Here is a 25,768-nt window from a genome sequence, read left to right on the forward strand (position 1 = left end):
GGAGGGACATAGAGGGAGGAGCCAGAGCACACCAGAGTCTAAATTCTTTCTTAAAGTGCCCATGTCTCCTGCGGAGCCCGTCTATTCCCCATGGTCCTTACGGAGTCCCCAGCATCCACTAGGACGTTAGAGAAAATAATAATAATAATAATAATACTAAAGTGTGGGCACATTCTTACAGGTTTGACAGAACCATAAATCCTTCATGTTGCACCTTAATATTGGTTATCCAGCACAAGAGCACTACGGCCAGTGCTAAAAGCCAGTGTACACTGTAACTTTATAAACATGCATAGCAGAGGAGTCTATAGCAGCATATTATATACCATGGATGTTTGTTAGCTGAGAAGAAATAACCCCACCCACAGTAATGACTGAGTCACTGTGCGCTATGTTACTATCAATAAAGTTTGTTATGTAACTAGAAAAAAAATGTCAGAGCGCCTGCTCCAGCTGCAGACCGTACGCACACACGTCTTAGCAGCACGCGCGTCACTTCCGGCGTCCACTCCTCCTGTCCGTGCGGCTTCCTGGCTGCTGACCCGGATGGTGTATAGCGGTCTCGGTGCTGCTGCTCTCCTGTCACCTGACGCAGCGGCGGCCGGCGGCCCTCCTTCTCCCTCTCCTCTCCCTCCTCACCCAGCTGCCGTGCCGAAGTTCTCCTCTTCCCGCACCGTCACCTCGTCAGGCTCTCATCCCAGCCTTACCCCCGGCCTCCCCGCCCCGGTGTCCCGCCCGGAGGGGGCCCGGCTGCCGATAATGGCGGCGGGGGCAGCGGCGGGAGCCTCGGAGTGGCTGGTGCTGAGGGACGGTTGCCTGCGCTGCGATGAGCACGGTGTGAGCAGTTTGTCCTACCATCCGGCACTCAACGCCATCCTGGCCGTCACTACCCGGGGGAGTATCAAAGTCATCGATGGCACGTCCGGAGCGATCCTGCAGGCGTCAGCCGGTCACGGTGAGTGTACGGGAGTGCGCGGATCACACCCACCTAACACAGCGCAATGAGCCCAGCACAGTACGCACAGGGACTGCCCCTAAGTATGGCCACTGACCTCGCCTATGGCTGCTAGTTATTGTGCTTGATGTACATTACTGCCATGCCCTGCTGTCCTGTACAGGGGTGTTCTGTGTCTCACAGATGGCGACTGTTAAAAGGTAAGTACAACCCTGTCCCCTGATAGTAGCTGTCAAAGGTAAACACTCCCATCCTGACAGTCCCTGTCAACCTGATGCCCCAGCTGACAGTCACCATCTGCACTACAGCTGACAGTTGCCTTTGGCAGGAATACCCAATGCCCCTGCTAATATTATGGGGTCTATTCATGAAGCAGTGTAAAGAGTGGGGAAGTTGCCCATGGCATCCAATCAGCTGATCTGTAGAATTTTTTAGTATGCAGATTATAAATGTTACTTCAATGCTGATTGGTTACTATGGGCAACTTCAGCACTATTTTCACTGCTTCATGAATAGACCCCTAAATGCTGTGCCTCTGCTTACAGTCGCCATGTAAATGCTGTGCCCCTGTGGATAGTACCAAACATTGGGGTCAATTCTATTCGGCAACTAAAGAATAGCGCCGGGAATTAGCTCCCGACGCTATTCAATTCAGCTAAAGCTAAGTCGGCGATGTCCCGTTCTCGCCGACTTAACAGGTAGTTTTGTCGGGAGAACGGGCATTCTCCGACTTAACTACCCGGCGCGAGGCTGATTCCCGACAGAATCAGCCTCGCGCCGGCCGCGAGGCAGGACTTTTGTCGGGTTTCTTCTCTCTTCCCCCGGGGATGAGAGAAGAATTCCCGACAATTGCGGGCAACTAGTAGCAGAATTGAATAGCGTCGGGAGCAAATCCCGGCGCTATTCTTTAGTTGCCGAATAGAATTGACCCCATTGGGGCATATGTGCTAAACCTTGGAGAGAGATAAAGTACTAGCCAATCAGCTACTGGCATGTTACAGACTGTGTAAGAAAAAAAGACAGTCCAGGAGCTTATTGGCTATTATTTTCTCTGTTTTCAAGGCATATAACATATGCCACCACAACTGCAGCCAGATACAGAGGTGACATGTAATCCTTCTAGCGCTACAGGCAGATTCAAGCCTCACGAGGAATGGAGATGTTCTTTAGGCAAATGTGTTTATATTGCAGATGCTCATAACACAGAAATATGTCATGTTTTCATGGTGCTTAAACGAATCATGGTCACTGCCTTGAACAGTCAGTTCATGTCCGTTCTAACAGTAGCATGCTGTGTGTATATATGATTTAATGATCAGGTTATGATTTTGCTTTGCAATTCTGAAGGAAGCCATGCCGCACTGTATTTAAATGCTAAAAAAGTGACTTTACAGTCTATGGGATATATGCAATTGTGGTCGAATTGCCGCAAATGTCGAAAAACAGGGCATTTTCGACACCAAAAAAAATATTCGACAATGCAATACAGTACTTTTCGACAAAAAAAACGGACTTTTCAGATTCGACTTTTTGAAATTCGACAGTTCACAAATTCGACATGTCTGCAATGGTAAAAATGCGGCTTTTCGACAAAAGTATATTCAATTGAAGAATGTCGATTCGACAACAGTGCTTTTCGACAGTAATTTCGTCAGTTTCATTCCGCACCACTTTGCTGGCAAAATCTAATAAAATTTTTTAAAAACATGTTTTTTTTTTTTTTTTGCTAATCGCATATCTATTTATATTAGAAGGGATTAGGTACTTGGTTTGTCTATTAGGAGACACAACTATTATTTATATATTTTTTTAAAATAATTTTTTTTTTTTTTAAACTGACTAAAATAGAGAGAGCATGGTTTTCAGTGGGAATGGGTTAAAATCCAGGAAAAAAAATGCGTGGGGTCCCCCCTCCTAAGCATAACCAGCCTCGGGCTCTTTGAGCCGGTCCTGGTTGTAAAAATACGGGGAAAAAATGGACATGGGATCCCCTGTATTTTTAGAACCAGCACCGGGCTCTGCGTCCGGTCCTGGTGCAAAAAATACGGGGGACAAAAAGCGTAGGGTCCCCCGTATTTTTTACACCAGCACCGGGCTCCACTAGCTGGAGAGATAATGCCACAGCCGGGGGACACTTTTATACCGGTCCCTGCGGCCGTGGCATTAAATCCCCAACTAGTCACCCCTGACCGGGGTACCCTGGAGGAGTGGGAACCCCTTAAATCAAGGGGTCCGCCCCCTCCAGCCACCCAAGGGCCAGGGGTGAAGCCCGAGGCTGTCCCCCCCCCCCCCCCCCCTCCCCATTCATGGGCTGCGAATGGGGCGCTGATAGCATTGTGTAAAATAAAAGAATATTGTTTTTTGCAGAAGATCTACAAGTCCCAGCAAGCCTCCCCCGCAAGCTGGTACTTGGAGAACCACAAGTACCAGCATGCGGGGTGGGGGAAACGGGCCCGCTGGTACCTGTAGTTCTTCTGCAAAAAAAATACCCAAATAAAAACAGGACACGCTCACCGTGAAAGTACAACTTTATTACATACATGCCGACACAAACATACTTGCCTATGTTCACACGCCGACTCTGTCCACGTCTCCAAGTAGAATCCGGGGTACCTGAAAATAAAATTATACTCGCCTAAATCCAGTGTGTCCTGTTCTTTTTTTGTAATCCACGTACTTGGCAAAAAAACAAACCGCATACCCGATTCACGCACTGAAAGGGGTCCCATGTTTACACATGGGACCCCTTTCCCCGAATGCTGAGACCCCCCGTGACTCCTGTCACAGAGGGTCCCTTCAGCCAATCGGGGAGCGCCACGTCGTGGCACTCTCCTGATTGGCTATGCGTGTCTGAGCTGGCAGACAGCGCATCGCAAAGCCGCTCCATTATCTTCAATGGTGGGAACTTTGAGGTCAGCGGTGAGGTCACCCGCGGTCAGCGGCTGACCGCGAGTAACCTCACCGCTGACTGCAAAGTTCCATCCATTGAAGATAATGGAGCGGCTTTGCGATGCGTTGTCTGCCAGCTCAGACGCGCATAGCCAATCAGGAGAGTGCCACGACGTGGCGCTCCCCGATTGGCTGAAGGGACCCTCTGTGACAGGAGTCACGGGAGGTGTCAGCATTCGGGGAAAGGGGTCCCATGTGTAAACATGGGACCCCTTTCAGTGCGTGGATCGGGTATGCGGTTTGTTTTTTTGCCAAGTACGTGGATTACAAAAAAAGAACAGGACACACTGGATTTAGGCGAGTATAATTTTATTTTCAGGTACCACGGATTCTACTTGGAGACGTGGACAGAGTCGGCGTGTGAACATAGGTAAGTATGTGTGTGTCGGCATGTATGTAATAAAGTTGTACTTTCACGGTGTGCGTGTCCTGTTTTTATTTGGGTATTTTTTTTGCAGAAGAACTACAGGTACCAGTGGGGCCCGTTCCCCCCGCATGCTGGTACTTGTGGTTCTCCAAGTCCCAGCTTGCGGGGGAGGCTTGCTGGGACTTGTAGATCTTCTGCAAAAAACAATATTCTTATTTTACACAATGCTATCAGCCCCCCATCCGCAGCCCTTTGGTGGGGGGGGGGGTACAGCCTCGGGCTTCACCCCTGGCCCTTGGGTGGCTGGAGGGGGGGGGACACCTTGATTTAAGGGGTCCCCACTCCTCCAGGGTACCCCGGCCTGGGGTGACTAGTTGGGGATTTAATGCCACGGCCGCAGGGACCGGTATAAAAGTGTCCCCCGGCTGTGGCATTATCTCTCCAGCTAGTGGAGCCCGGTGCTGGTGTTAAAAATACGGGGGACCCCTATGCTTTTTGTCTCCCGTATTTTTTGCACCAGGACCGGACGCAGAGCCCGGTGCTGGTTCTAAAAAATACGGGGGATCCCATGTCAATTTCCCCCCCGTATTTTTACAACCAGGACCGGCTCAAAGAGCCCGAGGCTGGTTATGCTTAGGAGGGGGGACCCCACGCAATTTTTTTTAAGGGTTTTTTAACCATTTTTGTGCCGTCCGAAAAGTCGAATCCAGGACGCACTTATCCGTCAATTGGTCCGTTTTTCGACAGCGGGACTGTCGAATCCGTTTTTTTATTGAATGCCGGCCGGAATTCGACGGTCGAAATGTGTTGAATTTAAAAACGGGCGAAAAAAAGCCGCAGTTAGCCCGGAATTGCATATACCCCAATAAATAGTTTTGCTACGAAGGAATGAAATTTGTTGTGTGGTTGGTGCTAGGACTTAAATATGGTGAACTGTGCAAAATGTGTTGAGCGAGGCAAATATTTTCAAGAACAGTTTTGTAAATTTCGCTTATCTATTTTGCCTTTCAAGTGACTGATACACTAGTGTATATTTCATGAAAACCGGTTAGGAAAAAAAAAAAGTTGCTGTTTAGAAAGTAGGCTAAAAAATAATCTAGATTGTCCGTTTACTGTATGTATATACGTTGTACCCATAGGTGTTGATTGCAGTGAATATAAAATGCAGTGTCACATATTTGGATATTTGAAGTTGGAACTCTAGCCTTTAGTATCTAGAGAGCTGTGAAATCTACATATCATGTAGTGCTGGACTACAAACAGGATTTAGTGTGATCAAATACTGAATCTTCTATCTATATATTTTCTGAATTATATTCATATATGGGGGTGATTTAAATTGTTTGTGCGCCCGATCACCTGACTTTTTTGAGATGTGGGTGTTATTCAATTGATGTTGCTGGTGGTATCGAATAACTGTGCACAGTAGTTTTTGCACTAGTTGCACCCAAATAGACCAGGTCCAGTCGCGTAAACAGGCTAAACCTGTCTAAACTATTGTGTGCGACGGAAAATGTGCGAAAAGGAGTAGGCGACCAGAAACAAATGGACACCTGCAGAATTCATACCTTAATGGAGTAACCATTTAAATTTCCCCCATGTTGTGTAATTTGGACATTGTTACATCTGAATGTATATAGTTTGGGTGTGAGAAGACTACTTTATCTTTTTCTCTGACGTCCTAGTGGATGCTGGGAACTCCGTAAGGACCATGGGGAATAGCGGCTCCGCAGGAGACAGGGCACATCTAAAGAAAGCTTTAGGATCACCTGGTGTGCACTGGCTCCTCCCCCTATGACCCTCCTCCAAGCCTCAGTTAGATTTTCTGTGCCCGACGAGAAGGGTGCACACTAGGGGCTCTCCTGAGCTCTTTGTGAAAGTTTTAGTTTAGGTTTATTATTTTCAGTGAGACCTGCTGGCAACAGGCTCACTGCATCGAGGGACTAAGGGGAGAAGAAGCGAACTCACCTGCGTGCAGAGTGGATTGGGCTTCTTAGGCTACTGGACATTAGCTCCAGAGGGACGATCACAGGTTCAGCCTGGATGGGTCACCGGAGCCGCGCCGCCGGCCCCCTTACAGAGCCAGAAGAGCGAAGAGGTCCGGAAAAATCGGCGGCAGAAGACTTTCCTGTCTTCAGATAAAGGTAGGCGCACAGCACCGCAGCTGTGCGCCATTGCTCTCAGCACACTTCACACTCCGGTCACTGAGGGTGCAGCGCCCTGAGACGCAATAAATCGTTAGAAAACCTTTTATGGCTAAAATAAATGCATCACATATAACTCCTGGGCTATATGGATGCATTTAACCCCTGCCAAAACATACAAGAAAACGGATGATAAGGACGCCGAGAAAGGGGCGGAGCCTATCTCCTCAGCACACTGGCGCCATTTTCCCTCACAGCTCAGTTGGAGGGAAGCTCCCTGGCTCTCCCCTGCAGTCACTACACTACAGAAAGGGGTTAAAAAAGAGAGGGGGGCACAAATTAGGCGCAGTATAAACAATACAGCAGCTATAAAGGGAAAAACACTTATATAAGGTTATCCCTGTATATATATAGCGCTCTGGTGTGTGCTGGCAAACTCTCCCTCTGTCTCCCCAAAGGGCTAGTGGGGTCCTGTCCTCTATCAGAGCATTCCCTGTGTGTGTGCTGTGTGTCGGTACGTTTGTGTCGACATGTATGAGGAGAAAAATGATGAGGAGACGGAGTAGAGTGTCTGTAATAGTGTTGTCACCCCCTGGGGGGTCGACACCTGAGTGGATGTACTGTGGAAATTGCGTGACAGTGTCAGCTTTGTATAAAAGACAGTGGTTGACATGAGACAGCCGGCTACTCAGCTTGTGCATGTCCAGACGTCTCATATAGGGGCTCTAAAGCGCCCGTTACCTCAGATACAGACGCCGACACGGATACTGACTCCTGTGTCGACGGTGAAGAGACAACCATGATTTCCAAATAGGGCCACAGATTGCATGATTGAGGCAATGAAAAAAGTTTACACTTTTCTGATAAGAATACCACCAAAAAAAAAGGGGTATTATGTTGGGAGGAAAAACTTCCTGTAGTTTTCCTGAATCTGAGAAATAAAATGCGTGGGTTTCCCCCCGATAACAATTGATAATTTCTAAAAAGTTATTGGCAGTATACCTTTTCCCGCCAGAGGTTAGGGTGCGTTGGGAAACACCCCCTAGGGGGGATAAGGCGCTCACACGCTTGTAAGAACATGGGCTCTACCCTTTCTTGAGATGGCCGCCCTTAAGGATCCTGCTGATAGAAAGCAGGAGGGTATCCTAAAATGTATTTACACACATACTGGTGTTATACTGCGACCAGCAATCGCCTCAGCCTGGATGTGCAGTGCTGGGTTGGCGTGGTCGGATTCCCTGACTGGAAATATGATATCCTAGATAAGGACAGTATATTATTGCCTATAGAGCAATTAAAAGATGCATTTCTATATATGCATGATGCACAGCGGAATATTTGCCGACTGGCATTAAGTATAAGTGCGTTGTCCAATTATACCAGTAAAGTGGTCAGGTGATGCGGATTCCAAACGGCATTTGGAAGTATTGCCTTAAAAGAGGGGATGTACCCCAGGTCGCCTCTCAAAATAAGACGCCGTATTATCAGGCGCAGGCCTGGTTGGCAAGCGGACAAAAGGGTTCCTCTTTTCTGCTCGTGACAGAGGGAGAGGAAAATGGCTGCAGAGATCAGCCAGTTCCAAGGAACAGAAACTCTTTTCCGCCTCTGCCAAGCCCTCAGTATGACGCTAGGGCTTTACAAGTTCAGGCACGGTGGGGTCCCGTTCTCAATGAATTTCAGTGCGCAGTGGGCTCACTCGCAAGTAGACCCCTGGATCCTTCAGGTAATATTTCAGGGGTACAAATTGGAATTCGAGACGTATCCCCCTCGCCGTTTCCAAAGGTCTGTTTTACCGACGTCTCCCGATGACAGGGAGGCAGTTTTGGAAACCATTCACAAGCTGTATTCCCAGCAGGTGATAATCAAGGTACCCCTCCTGCAACAGGGAACGGGGTATTATTCCACACTATTGTGGTACCGAAGCCAGACGGCTCGGTGAGACCGATTTTAAAATCTAAAATCTTTGAACACTTGCATACAGAGGTTCAAATTCAAAATTGAGTCACTCAGAGCAGTGATTGCAAACCTGGAAGAAGGGGACTACATGATGTCTCGGGACATCAAGGATGCTTACCTTCATGTCAAAATTTACCCTTCTCACCAAGGGTATTTCAGGTTATGGTACAGAACTGTCACTATCAGTTCGGACGCTGCCGTAGGGATGGTCCACGGCACCCCGGGTCTTTACTGAAGTAATGACCGTAATGATGATATTCCTTCGAAGGAAGGGAATTTTAGTTATCCGTTACTTGGACGATTCCCTGATAAGGGTAAGATCCAGGGAACAGTTGGAGATCGGTGTAGCACTATATCAGGTAGTGTTGCGGCAGCACGATTGGATTCTCAATATTCCAAAATCGCAGCTGGTTCCGACGACTTGTCTTCTGTTCCTAGGGATGATCCTGGACACAGTCCAGAAAGAAGGTGTTTCTCCCGAAGGAGAAAGCCAGGGAGTTATCCGACAGGAACCTCCTAAAACCGAACCAAGTCTCAGTGCATCAATGCACAAGGGTTCTGGGTAAAAATGGTGGCTTCCTACGAAGCAATCCCATTCGGCAGATTCCACGCAAGACTTTCCAGTGGAACCTACTGGACAAATGGTCCGGGTCGCATCTTCAGATGCTTCAGCGGATAACCCTGTCACCGGGGACAAGGGTATCCCTCCTGTGGTGGTTGCAGAGTGCTCATCTTCTAGAGGGCCGCAGATTCGGCATTCGGGACTGGGTCCTGGTGGCCAGGGATGCCAGCCTGCGAGGCTGGGGAGCAGTCACACAGGGAAGGAATTTCCAGGGCTTATGGTCAAGCCTGGAGACATCTCTTCATATAAACATTCTGGAACTAAGGGCCATTTACAATGCCCTAAGTCAAGCGAAACCCCTGCTTCAGGGTCAGGCGGTATTGATCCAATCGGACAACATCACGTCAGTCGCCCACGTAAACAGACAGGGCGGCACGGGAAGCAGGGGGGCAATGGCAGAAGCTGCAAGGATTCTTCGCTGGGCGGAAAATCATGTGATAGCACTGTCAGCAGTGTTCATTCCGGGAGTGGACAACTGGGAAGCAGACTTCCTCAGCAGACACGACCTTCACCCGGGAGAGTGGGGACTTCACCCAGAAGTCTTCCACCTGATTGTAAACCGTTGGGAAAAACCAAAGGTGGACATAATGGCGTCCCGTCTAAACAAAAAACTAGACAGATATTGCGCCAGGTCAGGGGACCCTCAGGCAATAGCGGTGGACGCTCTGGTAACACCGTGGGTGTACCAGTCAGTGTATGTGTTCCCTCCTCTGCCTCTCATACCAAAAGTACTGAGAATCATAAGAAGGAGAGGAGTAAGAACTATACTCGTGGTTCCGGATTGGCCAAGAAGGACTTGGTATCCGGAACTTCAAGAGATGCTCACGGACGAACCGTGGCCTCTACCTCTAAGAAAGGACCTGCTCCAGCAGGGGCCTTGTCTGTTCCAAGACTTACCGCGGCTGCGTTTGACGGCTTGGCGGTTGAACGCCGGATCCTGAAGGAAAAAGGCATTCCAGATGAAGTCATCCCTACCCTGGTCAAGGCCAGGAAGGACGTAACCGCAAAACATTATCACCGCATTTGGCGAAAATATGTTGCGTGGTGGGAGGCCAAGAAGGCCCCTACAGAGGAATTTCAACTGGGTCGTTTCCTCCATTTCCTGCAAACAGGACTGTCTATGGGCCTAAAATTAGGGTCCATTAAGGTTCAAATTTCGGCCCTGTCGATTTTCTTCCAAAAGGAACTGGCTTCAGTGCCTTAAGTTCAGACATTTGTAAAAGGGGTACTGCATATACAGCCTCCTTTTGTGCCTCCAGTGGCACCTTGGGATCTCAATGTTGTGTTGAGTTTCCTAAAGTCACATTGGTTTGAACCACTCACCACTGTGGACTTAAAATATCTCACATGGAAGGTGACGATGCTGTTAGCCCTGGCTTCAGCCAGGCGTGTGTCAGAATTGGCGGCTTTATCATATAAAAGCCCTTATTTAATATTTCATTCTGACAGGGCAGAATTGAGGACTTGTCCTCAATTTCTACCTAAGGTGGTTTCTGCATTTCACATGAAGCAACCTATTGTGGTACCTGCGGCTACTAAGGACTTGGAGGATTCCAAGTTGCTTGACGTAGTCAGGGCCCTGAAAATATATGTTTCCAGGACGGCTGGAGTCAGAAAATCTGACTCGCTGTTTATCCTGTATGCACCCAACAAACTGGGTGCTCCTGCTTCTAAGCAGACGATTGCTCGTTGGATTTGTAGTACAATTCAGCTTGCACATTCTGTGGCAGGCCTGCCACAGCCAAAAATCTTAAAATGCCCACTCCACAAGGAAGGTGGGCTCATCTTGGGCAGCTGCCCGAGGGGTCTCGGCTTTACAACTTTGCCGAGCAGTTACTTGGTCAGGAGCAAATACGTTTGTAAAATTCTACAAATTTGATACCCTGGCTGAGGAGGACCTGGAGTTCTCTCATTCGGTGCTGCAGAGTCATCCGCACTCTCCCGCCCGTTTGGGAGCTTTGGTATAATCCCCATGGTCCTTACGGAGTTCCCAGCATCCACTAGGACGTCAGAGAAAATAAGAATTTACTTACCGATAATTCTATTTCTCGTAGTCCGTAGTGGATGCTGGGCGCCCATCCCAAGTGCGGATTGTCTGCAATACTGGTACATAATTATTGTTACCAAAAAATTCGGGTTATTGTTGTAGTGAGCCATCTTTTATAGAGGCTTCTCTATTATCATGCTGTTAACTGGGTTCAGATCACAAGTTGTACAGTGTGATTGGTGTGGCTGGTATGAGTCTTACCCGGGATTCAAAATCCTTCCTTATTGTGTACGCTCGTCCGGGCACAGTATCCTAACTGAGGCTTGGAGGAGGGTCATAGGGGGAGGAGCCAGTGCACACCAGGTGATCCTAAAGCTTTCTTTAGATGTGCCCTGTCTCCTGCGGAGCCGCTATTCCCCATGGTCCTTACGGAGTTCCCAGCATCCACTACGGACTACGAGAAATAGAATTATCGGTAAGTAAATTCTTATTTTTTTTTTTTTAAATTTAAATATTATTTTGTAGTTCACTTGTGCGCAACTTTGACAATTGATAATTGGACAACATTTGAAATGATTAGATGCTTTCACAGAGTTCTGGGATTTGTGTTGTCCCTGGTATTTATTAAGCTGTTTGGTACTTTCTGCCTAATTAATCATGCATCCTGCCTTGGATAGCATGTTCATTCAAATCAACATGTGTTTTTTTGTTTTTTTTAATTTTTTTCTCCCTAGTGGATGCTGGGAACTCCGTAAGGACCATGGGGAATAGACGGCTCCGCAGGAGACTGGGCACATCTAAAGAAAGAATTAGGACTATCTGGTGTGCACTGGCTCCTCCCCCTATGACCCTCCTCCAAGCCTCAGTTAGATTTCTGTGCCCGGCTGAGCTGGATGCACACTAGGGGCTCTCCTGAGCTCCTAGAAAGAAAGTATAATTTAGGTTTTTTATTTTACAGTGAGACCTGCTGGCAACAGGCTCACTGCACCGAGGGACTAAGGGGAGAAGAAGCGAACCTACCTAAGTGGTGGTAGCTTGGGCTTCTTAGGCTACTGGACACCATTAGCTCCAGAGGGATCGCACACAGGACCCGACCTCGTCGTCCGTTCCCGGAGTCGCGCCGCCGTCCCCCTTACAGAGCCAGAAGCAAGAAGGTCCGGAAAATCGGCGGCTGAAGACTTCTGTCTTCTCCAAGGTAGCGCACAGCACTGCAGCTGTGCGCCATTGCTCCTCATGCACACCACACACTGCGGTCACTGATGGGTGCAGGGCGCTGGGGGGGGGCGCCCTGAGCAGCAATAAATAACACCTTGGCTGGCAAACTGACACCATATATAGCCCCAGAGGCTATATAGGTGTATATTAACCCCTGCCAGAAATCTTAAAATAGCGGGAGAAAGCCAGCCGAAAAAGGGGCGGAGCCATCTCCCTCAGCACACTGGCGCCATTTTCCCTCACAGCTCCGCTGGAAGGATCGCTCCCTGGCTCTCCCCTGCAGTCCTGCACTACAGAAAGGGTAAAAAAGAGAGGGGGGGCACAAATTTAGGCGCAGTATAATATATATGCAGCTATAAGGGGAAAACACTCTTTATAGGTGATATCCCTGTGGTATATAGCGCTCTGGTGTGTGCTGGCATACTCTCCCTCTGTCTCCCCAAAGGGCTTTGTGGGGTCCTGTCCTCTGTCAGAGCATTCCCTGTGTGTGTGCTGTGTGTCGGTACCGCTGTGTCGACATGTATGATGAGGAAAATGATGTGGAGGCAGAGCAAATGCCTGTAAGTGTGTTGTCACCCCCTGAAGGGTCGACACCTGTGTGGATGGACTTATGGAAGGAATTACGTGACAGTGTCAGCTCCTTACATAAAAGGTTTGACGACATAGGACAGCCGGCTACTCAACTTGTGACTGTTCCAGCGTCTCAAATGTCATCAGGGGCTTTAAAACGCCCGCTACCTCAGATGGCAGACACAGATGTCGACACGGATACCGACTCCAGTGTCGACGACGATGAGACTAGTGTACCCTCCAATAGGTCCACCCGTTACATGATTGAGGCAATGAAAAATTTATTACACATTTCTGATAATACCCTTTTTTGTGGTACCTGGGGTACTATGTTCGGTGAGAAAACTCCCAGTAGTTTTTCCTGCATCTGAGTAATTAAATGAGGTGTGTGCGGAAGCCTGGACTTCCCCCGATAAGAAATTGATAATTTCTAAACGGTTATTGGCAGCGTACCCTTTCCCGCCAGAGGATAGGTCACGTTGGGAAACATCCCCTAGGGTAGATAAAGCGCTTACACGTTTATCAAAACAGGTGGCACTACCGTCTCCGGATACGGCCGCCCTAAAGGATCCTGCCGATAGAAAGCAGGAAGCTACCCTAAAAGCTATATATACACACACGGGCATTATATTGCGACCAGCGATTGCATCAGCATGGATGTGCAGTGCTGCTGCTGCGTGGTCAGATTCCCTGTTGGATAATATTGATACCCTGGATAGGGACAATATTTTGCTGACGGTAGAGCATATAAAAGACGCGGTCTTATACATGCGTGATGCACAGAGGGATATTTGCCGGCTGGCATAAAAAAATAAGTGCAATGTCCATTGCCGCCAGAAGGGGGTTATGGACTCGGCAGTGGTCAGGTGATGCCGATTCAAAAAGGCACATGTAAGTTTTGCCTTATAAGGGGGTGGAACTGTTTGGGGATGGTCTTTCAGACCTCGTTTCCACAGCTACGGCTGGGAAATCGACATTTTTGCCACTAGCTACCCCACAGCAAAAGAAAGCACCGTATTATCAAGTACAGTCCTTTCGGCCCCAAAAACACAAGAGGGCTCGAGGCGCGTCTTTTCTGCCGAGAGGCAAAGGTAGAGGGAAAAAGCTGCAGCATACAGCCAGTTCCCAAGAGCAAAAGTCCTCCCCCGCGTCCGGTAAGTCCACAGCATGACGCTGGGGCTTCACAGGCGGACCCGGGAACGGTGGGGGCCCGTCTCAGAAATTTCAGCACACAGTGGGCTCTCACAGGTGGATCCCTGGACCCTTCAAGTAGTATCTCAGGGGTACAGGCTGGAATTCGAGACGTCCCCCTCCCCCCCCCCCGCCGTTTTCTAAAATCAGCCTTACCAGCGACTCCCTCTGCCAGGGAGGCAGTGTTGGTGGCTATCCAAAAACTGTATACACAGCAAGTGATTGTCAAGGTACCCCTCCTTCAGCAAGGAAAGGGTTACTATTCCACAATGTTTGTGGTACCGAAACCGGACGGTTCGGTGAGACCCATCTTAAATTTAAAATCCTTGAACACTTATATCAAAAGGTTCAAGATGGAATCGCTCAGGGCGGTTATTGCGAGCCTGGACGAGGGGGATTACATGGTCTCCCTGGACATCAAGGATGCGTACCTACATGTCCCCATTTACCCCCCTCACCCGGAGTACCTCAGATTTGTGGTACAGGACTGTCACTATCAGTTCCAGACGCTGCCGTTTGAGTTATCCACGGCACCGAGGGTCTTTACCAAGGTAATGGCCGAAATGATGATACTCCTTCGCAAGAAGGGAGTTTTAATTATCCCGTACTTGGACGATCTCCTGATAAAGGCGAGGTCCAAGGAACAGTTGGTAGTGGGGGTAGCACTTTCTCGGGAGGTGCTACAATAGCACGGATGGATTCTCAATATTCCAAAGTCACAGCTGGTCCCGACGACACGTCTTCTGTTCCTGGGAATGATTCTGGACACAGACCAGAAAAAAGTGTTTCTTCCAGGGGAAAAAGCAGAGGAGTTGTCATCTCTAGTCAGAGACCTCCTAAAACCGGGACAGGTGTCGGTACATCAATGCACACGAGTTCTGGGAAAAATGGTAGCTTCGTACGAAGCGATTCCATTCGGAAGGTTCCACGCAAGGACTTTCCAGTGGGACCTGTTGGACAAATGGTCCGGGTCCCATCTCCAGATGCAACAGCGGATAACCCTGTCGGCAAGGACCAGGGTGTCGCTGCTGTGGTGGCTGCAGAGGGCTCATCTACTAGAGGGCCGCAGATTCGGAATACAGGACTGGGTCCTGGTGTCCACGGATGCCAGCCTTCGGGGCTGGGGGGCAGTCACACAGGGAAGAAATTTCCAAGGACTGTGGTCAAATCAGGAGATTTCGCTTCATATAAATATTCTGGAGCTAAGGGCCATTTACAATGCCCTAAGCCAAGCAAGGCCCCTGCTTCAGAACCAGCCGGTACTGATCCAATCGGACAACATCACGGCGGTCGCCCATGTAAACAGACAGGGCGGCACAAGAAGCAGGAGGGCAATGGCAGAAGCCACAAGGATTCTCCGATGGGCGGAAATTCATGTGTTAGCACTGACAGCAGTGTTCATTCCGGGAGTGGACAACTGGGAAGCAGACTTCCTCAGCAGGCACGACCTCCACCCGGGAGAATGGGGACTTCATCCAGAAGTCTTCCAAATGCTGGTAAACCGGTGGGAAAGACCACAGGTGGACATGATGGCGTCCCGCCTCAACAAAAAGCTAAAAAGATATTGCGCCAGGTCAAGGGACCCTCAGGCGATCACTGTGGACGCTCTAGTAACACCGCGGGTGTACCAGTCGGTTTATGTGTTTCCTCCTCTTCCTCTCATTCCCAAGGTACTGAGAATAATACGAAGGCGAGGAGTGAAAACTGTACTCGTGGTTCCGGATTGGCCAAGCAGAGCTTGGTACCCGGAACTTCAAGAGATGCTTTCAGAGGACCCTTGGCCTCTGCCGCTCAGACAGGACCTGCTGCAGCAGGGGCCCTGTCTGTTCCAAGACTTACCGCGACTGCGTTTGACGGCATGGCGGTTGAACACCGGATCCTGAAGGAAAAGGGTATTCCGGAGGAAGTCATTCCTACCCTGATCAAAGCCAGGAAGGATGTCACCGCAAACCACCATCACCGCATTTGGCGAAAATATGTTGCTTGGTGTGAGGCCAGGAAGGCCCCAACGGAGGAATTTCAACTGGGTCGATTCCTGCATTTCCTGCAAGCAGGGGTGACGTTGGGCCTCAAATTGGGGTCCATTAAGGTCCAGATTTCGGCCCTGTCGATTTTCTTCCAGAGAGAACTGGCTTCCCTGCCTGAAGTTCAGACTTTTGTCAAGGGAGTTCTGCATGTTCAGCCTCCTTTTGTGCCCCCAGTGGCACCTTGGGATCTCAATGTGGTTTTGGAGTTCCTAAAATCACATTGGTTTGAACCACTTAAGACTGTGGATTTGAAATATCTCACGTGGAAAGTGGTCATGCTGTTGGCCCTGGCTTCGGCCAGGCGTCTGTCAGAATTGGCGGCTTTGTCCTATTAAAGCCCTTATCTGATTTTCCATATGGATAGGGCAGAATTGAGGACTCGTCCTCAGTTTCTCCCGAAGGTGGTATCAGCGTTTCACTTGAACCAGCCTATTGTGGTGCCTGCGGCTACTGGGAACTTGGAGGATTCCAAGTTACTGGACGTAGTCAGGGCCCTGAAAATTTATGTTTCCAGGACGGCTGGAGTCCGGAAAACTGACTCGCTGTTTACCCTGTATGCTCCCAACAAACTGGGTGCTCCTGCTTCTAAGCAGACTATTGCGCGCTGGATTTGTAGCACTATTCAGCTGGAGCATTCTGCGGTAGGACTACCGCAGCCTAAATCTGTAAAAGCCCATTCCACAAGGAAGGTGGGCTCATCTTGGGCGGCTGCCCGAGGGGTCTCGGCTTTACAACTTTGCCGAGCTGCTACTTGGTCAGGGGCAAACACGTTTGCAAAATTCTACAAGTTTGATACCCTGGCTGAGGAGGACCTGGAGTTCTCTCATTCGGTGTTGCAGAGTCGTCCGCACTCTCCCGCCCGTTTGGGAGCTTTGATATAATCCCCATGGTCCTTACGGAGTTTCCAGCATCCACTAGGACGTCAGAGAAAATAAGAATTTACTCACCGGTAATTCTATTTCTCGTAGTCCGTAGTGGATGCTGGGCGCCCATCCCAAGTGCGGATTGTCTGCAATACTTGTAAATAGTTATTGTTACACAAATCGGGTTATTATTGCGAGCCATCTGTTCAGAGGCTCCTTTTGTTATCATGCTGTTAACCGGGGTTCCTATCACGAGTTATACGGTGTGATTGGTGTGGCTGGTATGAGTCTTACCCGGGATTCAATATCCTTCCTTATTGTGTCAGCTCTTCCGGGCACAGTGTCCTAACTGAGGCTTTGAGGAGTGTCATAGGGGGAGGAGCCAGTGCACACCAGATAGTCCTAATTCTTTCTTTAGATGTGCCCAGTCTCCTGCGGAGCCGTCTATTCCCCATGGTCCTTACGGAGTTCCCAGCATCCACTACGGACTACGAGAAATAGAATTACCGGTGAGTAAATTCTTATTTTAATGCTCTGATCTATTTCAGAATAAGATCTATACTTAAAATAATATCACCTTTTCCCTCATTCTTGTTTAAATGAAAAGGTAAAGTTGGATTTTCTATATTGTCTTATGATTAGCACATGGTGTGAAATTTTTGTATGTTTTGATGGTAATTGCTAAGTAAAAATTTTTTTTTTTTTTTTTTTAACTAGGTCAGAGACTATTTGACTATTACTTGTAATTTAACTTTTTCCTATTTAGGTTTTGCGCAGTATTTGTTTTACAATAGTGAATGCAGACATTACCAGTTTGGGTTAAGTTTGGCCAAGTATAGGCAGGCCAGGACCACGAAACCTGCCAAAACTGAAATTTTACGTTCTAAACCTAAAGATAAAATACATTGCTCAGAGGTAACCTGAAGATGGGTACACACTAGGCGATGTGCTCTATGAGCAACGTCACGTAGTGTTTTCACCTCCCAGGCTGGGGCGGCAGTGCATACACATTGAGCGATATGCAAACTATATCGCACAGCGACGTCACGCAATGGCCGGGCCATGCATGCAGTTTTTGGACGACAGTCCAAATTGAGCTTCTTGCACGGCCGACAGCATCGCTCGGCGGCGGCATACACACTTATCGATAAAGTAAACAATTTTGCTCAGGAAAGGTCAAAATGAGCGACGTTGTTTACTTTATCGCTAAGGGGTGTATTCAATACCTGCCGACAGGTGAATATTCAATGGGACGGCCAAATCCGACTCTCGGATTTGGCCGCTCCCGACAACGGTCAGTGAGCTGCTGAGCGCCGGTCCGTGCTGCTGCCACTGCCAATACTCACCTGTCCCCTCTCCTTGCCTCACATGCTGCTCCTCCGGCGTCCTCACGCATCTCATCTGCCCGTTTCCGACAATGTAAATCTGACTTAAAAAAAAGTCTGACCATTGTTGGAATCGGGGCCAAAACCTGTCTGATTTGGCCGCGGAACACATGGATCTGCGGCTAATACGACATTCCACGTGTTTTCTGACAACTCAGGAATTCCCGACTTGCCGGAAAAAAACAGCCAGTATTGAATAAGTCAGAACCTCATCCGACCTAAACCTGTCGGAAGCTGCCGTCTTTCTGACAAAACGGCAGCTTTCGACACTTATTAAATACACCCATAAGTGTGTACCCACCTTAACTTTTTTCAATGCAACTCTTTAAAAAGTCATCTATTAATTTCCAAAACAGCTGAAAGAGGAAACGTCATCCACATTTCTAGCATAGCATCTTAATTGGATCAGATACTGCTCTAAAAACTGATTTCTGCAGCAGTTTGAGTTGCTGTGCCATCTTTGTCAAACCCCCTTCACCACCACCACACACCTGTACATGGTCCATATTCAGGTAGCCGAGAGTGTCGCCAGCACGCCATCCTTCAATTTACACGATTTCTCTGTAAATGATATCTGCTCGCAGCCTATGGAGATGTGAGCAAAGTCCAGCCTCCCGTAATTGTGCTTATAAGCTCAGCGCAAGTGGCCACAGTATCTGAATCAGCCTTTGTGAATCATCCAATACGCAGAGTTTAAAAAGCACACCTCACCAAACATAACAGCCTGCTGCTCTGCGATGAGAGAAACCATAATGACTTCAGAAGTATTAAAAAAGCCTTTGTTATAGATCGATGCCAAATGTTCCATGTTCCTCAACTACTACAACATTTAGTCTAGGAGGACTGCGGTTTGAAATGGGAATGCAGGCCCTTGTATTTTTTTTTTTCTCTGACGTCCTAGTGGATGCTGGGACTCCGTAAGGACCATGGGGAACAGCGGCTCCGCAGGAGACAGGGCACAAGAATAAAAGCCTTAGGATCAGGTGGTGTGCACTGGCTCCTCCCCCTATGACCCTCCTCCAAGCCTCAGTTAGATTTTTGTGCCCGAACGAGAAGGGTGCAGGCTAGGTGACTCTCCTGAGCTGCTTAGAATAAAAGTATATTTTAGGTTTTTTTATTTTCAGTGAGTCCTGCTGGCAACAGGCTCACTGCATCGTGGGACTAAGGGGAGAAGAAACGGACTCACCTGCGTGCAGAGTGGATCGGGTTTCTTAGGCTACTGGACATTAGCTCCAGAGGGACGATCACAGGTTCAGCCTGGATGGGTCCCGGAGCCGCGCCGCCGGCCCCCTTACAGAGCCAGAAGAGCGAAGAGGTCCGGTGAAATCGGCGGCAGAAGACGATCCTGTCTTCAGACTAAGGTAGCGCACAGCACCGCAGCTGTGCGCCATTGCTCTCAGCACACTTCACACTCCGGTCACTGAGGGTGCAGGGCGCTGGGGGGGGGAGTGCCCTGAGACGCAATATAACAGATAATACCTTAGGTTGGCAAAAGAATACATCACATATAGCTCTTGGGCTATATGGATGTATTTTAACCCCTGCCATTTTTTACAGAAAAAGCGGGAGATAAGGACGTCGTGAAGGGGCGGAGCCTATCTCCTCAGCACACAAGCGCCATTTTCCCTCACAGCTCCGCTGGAAGGACGGCTCCCTGACTCTCCCCTGCAGACTTGCTACTGAATCGGGGTAAAAAAGAGAAGGGGGGGCACTATTGGCAGCTAAAAACTATACAGCAGCTATAAGGGAATAACACTTATATAAGGTTATCCCTGTGTATATATATATATATATATATATATATATATATATATATATATATATATATATAGCGCATGGTGTGTGCTGGCAGACTCTCCCTCTGTCTCTCCAAAGGGCTTGTGGGGTCCTGTCCTCTATCAGAGCATTCCCGGTGTGTGTGCTGTGTGTCGGTACGTGTGTGTCGACATGTATGAGGACGAAAATGATGTGGAGGCGGAGCAATTGCCTGGGTTAGTGATGTCACCTCCTAGGGAGTCGACACCTGACTGGATGATCGTATTTAAAGAATTAAGTGATAATGTCAGCACTTTGCAAAGAACGGTTGATGACATGAGACAGCCGGCAAATCAATTAGTGCCTGTCCAGGCGTCTCAGACACCGTCAGGGGCCCTAAAACGCCCGTTACCTCAGTGGGTCGACACAGACCCAGACACAGAGTCTAGTGTCGACGGTGAGGAGACAAACGTAATGTCCAGTAGGGCCACACGTTACATGATCACGGCAATGAAGGAAGCATTGAACATTTCTGACACTACAAGTACCACAAAGAAGGGTATTATGTGGGGTGTGAAAAAACTACCAATAGTTTTCCCTGAGTCAGATGAGTTAAATGAGGTGTGTGATAAAGCGTGGGTTTCCCCCGACAAAAAACTGCTAATTTCTAAAAAATTATTGGCACTATATCCTTTCCCGTTAGAGGTTAGGACACGTTGGGAAACACCCCCTAGGGTAGATAAGGCGCTCACACGTTTATCAAAACAAGTAGCGTTACCGTCTCCTGATACGGCCACCCTCAAAGAACCAGCAGATAGAAGGCTGGAAAATATTCTTAAAAGTATATACACACATACTGGTGTTATACTGCGACCAGCAATCGCTTCAGCCTGGATGTGCAGTGCTGGCGTCGCGTGGTCGGATTCCCTGACTGAAAATATTGATACCCTGGATAGGGACAATATACTGTTAACTATAGAGCATTTGAAGGATGCATTACTATATATGCGTGATGCACAGAGGGATATTTGCACCCTGGCATCAAGAGTAAGTGCTATGTCCATTTCTGCCAGAAGAGCGTTATGGACGCGACAGTGGTCAGGAGATGCGGATTCCAAACGACATATGGAAGTATTGCCGTATAAAGGGGAGGAGTTATTTGGGGCTGGTCTATCGGACCTGGTGGCCACGGCAACGGCTGGAAAATCCACCTTTTTACCCCAGGTCACTTCACATCAGCAGAAAAAGACACTGTCTTTTCAAACTCAGTCCTTTCGTTCCCATAAGTACAAGCGAGCTAAAGGCCATTCCTTCCTGCCCCGGGGCAGAGGAAGGGGAAAAAGACTGCACCATGCAGCCGCTTCCCAGGAGCAGAAGCCCTCCCCTGCTTCTGCCAAGTCTTCAGCATGACGCTGGGGCTTTACAAGCAGACTCAGACATGGTGGGGGCCCGTCTCAAGAATTTCAACGCGCAGTGGACTCACTCGCAAGTGGACCCCTGGATTCTACAGGTGGTATCGCCGGGGTACAAACTGGAATTCGAGGCGTTTCCCCCTCGCCGGTTCCTGAAGTCTGCTCTACCAAAGTCTCCCTCCGACAGGGAGGCAGTTTTGGAAGCCATTCACAAGCTGTATTCCCAGCAGGTGATAATCAAGGTACCCCTCCTACAACAGGGAAAGGGGTATTATTCCACGCTGTTTGGTCTCACCGAGCCGTCCGGCTTCGGTACCACAATTTTAAATCTGAAATCCCTGAACACTTACATAAAGAGGTTCAAATTCAAGATGGAATCACTCAGAGCGGTGATGGCAAACAAGGGTACCTCAGGTTTGTAGTACAAAACTGTCATTATCAGTTTCAGACGCTGCCGTTTGGGTTGTCCACGGCACCTCGGGTCTTTACCAAGGTAATGGCCGAAATGATGATTCTTCTTCGAAGAAAAGGCATCTTAATTATCCCTTACTTGGACGATCTCCTGATAAGGGCAAGGTCCAGGGAACAGTTAGAAGTCGGAGTAGCACTATCTCAGGTAGTGTTACGTCCGCACGGGTGGATCCTAAATATTCCAAAATCGCAGCTGATTCCAACGACACGTCTACTGTTCCTAGGAATGATTCTGGACACAGTCCAGAAAAAGGTGTTTCTCCCGGAGGAGAAGGCCAGGGAGTTATCCGAGCTAGTCAGGAACCTCCTAAAACCAGGCCAGGTGTCAATGCATCAGTGCACGAGGGTCCTGGGAAAAATGGTGGCTTCTTACGAAGCAATTCCATTCGGAAGATTCCATGCAAGAACGTTTCAGTGGGATCTACTGGACAAATGGTCCGGATCGCATCTTCAGATGCATCAGCGGATAGCCCTGTCGACAAGGACAAGGGTGTCTCTTCTGTGGTGGCTGCAGAGTGCTCATCTACTAGAGGGCCGCAGATTTGGCATTCAGGATTGGGTCCTGGTGACCACGGACGCCAGCCTGAGAGGCTGGGGGGCAGTCACACAGGGAAAAAATTTCCAGGGCTTGTGGTCAAGCATGGAAACATCTCTTCATATAAACATTCTGGAACTAAGGGCCATTTACAATGCCCTAAGTCAAGCGAAACCCCTGCTTCAGGGTCAGGCGGTATTGATCCAATCGGACAACATCACGTCAGTCGCCCACGTAAACAGACAGGGCGGCACGAGAAGCAGGAGGGCAATGGCAGAAGCTGCAAGGATTCTTCGCTGGGCGGAAAATCATGTGATAGCTCTGTCAGCAGTGTTCATTCCGGGAGTGGACAACTGGGAAGCAGACTTCCTCAGCAGACACGACCTTCACCCGGGAGAGTGGGGACTTCACCCAGAAGTCTTCCACCTGATTGTAAACCGTTGGGAAAAACCAAAGGTGGACATGATGGCGTCACGTCTAAACAAAAAACTAGACAGATATTGCGCCAGGTCAAGGGACCCTCAGGCAATAGCGATGGACGCTCTGGTGACACCGTGGGTGTACCAGTCAGTGTATGTGTTCCCTCCTCTGCCTCTCATACCAAAAGTACTGAGAATCATAAGAAGGAGAGGAGTAAGAACGATACTCGTGGTTCCGGATTGGCCAAGAAGGACTTGGTTCCCGGAACTTCAAGAGATGCTCACGGAAGACCCGTGGCCTCTACCTCTAAGAAAGGACATGCTCCAGCAGGGGCCTTGTCTGTTCCAAGACTTACCGCGGCTGCGTTTGACGGCATGGCGGTTGAACGCCGGATCCTGAAGGAAAAAGGCATTCCAGATGAAGTCATCCCTACCCTGGTCAAAGCCAGGAAGGATGTAACCGCAAAACATTATCACCGCATTTGGCGAAAATATGTTGCGTGGTGTGAGGCCAAGAAGGCCCCTACAGAGGAATTTCAACTGGGTCGTTTCCTCCATTTCCTGCAAACAGGACTGTCTATGGGCCTAAAATTAGGGTCCATTAAGGTTCAAATTTCGGCCCTGTCGATTTTCTTCCAGAAAGAACTGGCTTCAGTACCTGAAGTTCAGACATTTGTAAAAGGGGTACTGCATATACAACCTCCTTTTGTGCCTCCAGTGGCACCTTGGGATCTCAATGTTGTTTTGAGGTTCCTTAAGTCACATTGGTTTGAACCACTCACCACTGTGGACTTAAAATATCTCACATGGAAGGTGACGATGCTGTTAGCCCTGGCTTCAGCCAGGCGTGTGTCAGAATTGGCGGCTTTATCATATAAAAGCCCTTACTTAATTTTTCATTCTGACAGGGCAGAATTGAGGAGTCGTCCTCAATTTCTCCCTAAGGTGGTTTCTGCTTTTCACATGAACCAACCTATTGTGGTGCCTGCGGCTACTAGGGACTTGGAGGACTCCAAGTTACTTGACGTTGTCAGGGCCCTGAAAATATGTTTCCAGGACGGCTGGAGTCAGAAAGTCTGACTCGCTGTTTATCCTGTATGCACCCAACAAGCTGGGTGCTCCTGCTTCTAAGCAGACTATTGCTCGTTGGATTTGTAGTACAATTCAGCTTGCACATTCTGTGGCAGGCCTGCCACAGCCAAAATCTGTAAAAGCCCATTCCACAAGGCGGCTGCCCGAGGGGTCTCGGCTTTACAACTTTGCCGAGCAGCTACTTGGTCAGGGGCAAACACGTTTGCTAAATTCTACAAATTTGATACCCTGGCTGAGGAGGACCTGGAGTTCTCTCATTCGGTGCTGCAGAGTCATCCGCACTCTCCCGCCCGTTTGGGAGCTTTGGTATAATCCCCATGGTCCTTACGGAGTCCCAGCATCCACTAGGACGTCAGAGAAAATAAGATTTTACTTACCGATAAATCTATTTCTCGTAGTCCGTAGTGGATGCTGGGCGCCCATCCCAAGTGCGGATTGTCTGCAATACTTGTACATAGTTATTGTTAACTAAATCGGGTTATTGTTGTTGTGAGCCATCTTTTCAGAGGCTCCTTCGTTGTTATCATACTGTTAACTGGGTTCAGATCACAAGTTGTACGGTGTGATTGGTGTGGCTGGTATGAGTCTTACCCGGGATTCAATATCCTTCCTGATTATGTACGCTCGTCCGGGCACAGTATCCTAACTGAGGCTTGGAGGAGGGTCATAGGGGGAGGAGCCAGTGCACACCACCTGATCCTAAGGCTTTTATTCTTGTGCCCTGTCTCCTGCGGAGCCGCTGTTCCCCATGGTCCTTACGGAGTCCCAGCATCCACTACGGACTACGAGAAATAGATTTATCGGTAAGTAAAATCTTATTTTTTTTACATTTTATTTATGTTTTATTTAATTTCCTTCTGTTTGGCAAGATGGTTTGTAAAAGTGACTGATTTTTTTTAAAAGGTTTCCATTTTTTAAATCTTTTCTTCCCAGTAAGTAGATAAACTTGGACAATGATTCAATTCAGTGACAGTTGAATAGTGCCGGTGCTATTCAATACAGCGCAGTGTTAAGTCGGACAATGCTCATTCTCCCGGACTAAACAGGGTGTTTTGTCGGGAGAACAGGCGTTCTCCGACTTAAGTGCCCGGCGCGATGCTGTTTTTGCTGCGCTAAGGGAAGAGATCAGCAACGCGTCTGCACTTTTGTCGGATTTCTGCTTGCACCCTCCAGGTGTACGAGAAGAAATCCTGTTAAAGGGGGGTACTCACGGAGCGATATTCTAAGCAATCTGACTAGATTGCTTAGAATATCGGCATGATCGCTCCGTGTGTAGCCCCCTCGGCGATAGCGATGCGCGGCCCCGCACATCGCTATCGCTGCTGCTAGATTGGCCTGCATGCAGGCCAATCTAGCGGGTCGCTCACTTCACCCGCTGGGTGAAATGAGCGCCCCCCCCGTCTCCCCCCGCACGCTCAGCACAGATCGCGCTGTGCTGAGCGGCAGGAGAGATGTGTGCTGAGCGGTTCGCTCAGCACACATCTCTCCTGCATCGGCCCGTGGGTACTGGGCTTTAGTGTCACATGGCGCTGTATTGAATAGCACCAGGAGCTAATTCCCGGCACTATTCAACGGTCACTGAATTGAATCGTGCCCTTGCATTACTGGTTCTTTAAACTTTTCAAGTGTGCTGAATCTGGCTGTGCCACCTCGTCAAGCTTGATGGTTTTTCTTTTTGGTAACAATTTGAGTCAGGAAAAACTTGGATTTAAGAACTGCCATTCTCTGGTTTTAGATTTCTGTGTCGACAAGATACTGTAGTATTCTTATTATGCCAGTGTTCTCACCTTAGATGGTTTATTCTGATCTAAACAGATTGTTTTGCCTTTTTTTTTTTTTTTTTCGTCCATAAC

General features: G+C 48.7%; 1 protein-coding gene across 9 annotated transcripts in view; it reads left to right on the forward strand.

Moving 5' to 3' along the window:
• The first annotated feature begins 463 nt into the window (after positions 1-463).
• Positions 464-25,768, forward strand: part of BIRC6 (baculoviral IAP repeat containing 6) — a 771,630-nt gene continuing 746,325 nt past the window's right edge. For all 9 annotated transcript variants that reach the window (XM_063917949.1, XM_063917953.1, XM_063917952.1 and 6 more), the window contains exon 1: positions 464-955. In XM_063917949.1, the coding sequence (XP_063774019.1) occupies positions 547-955 (409 nt within the window). In that variant the 5' untranslated portion in view covers positions 464-546. The remainder of the gene's footprint in view (positions 956-25,768) is intronic.

This window comes from Pseudophryne corroboree, chromosome 4 (genome assembly GCF_028390025.1).
Source record: "Pseudophryne corroboree isolate aPseCor3 chromosome 4, aPseCor3.hap2, whole genome shotgun sequence".
NCBI classification, from domain to species: domain Eukaryota; kingdom Metazoa; phylum Chordata; class Amphibia; order Anura; family Myobatrachidae; genus Pseudophryne; species Pseudophryne corroboree.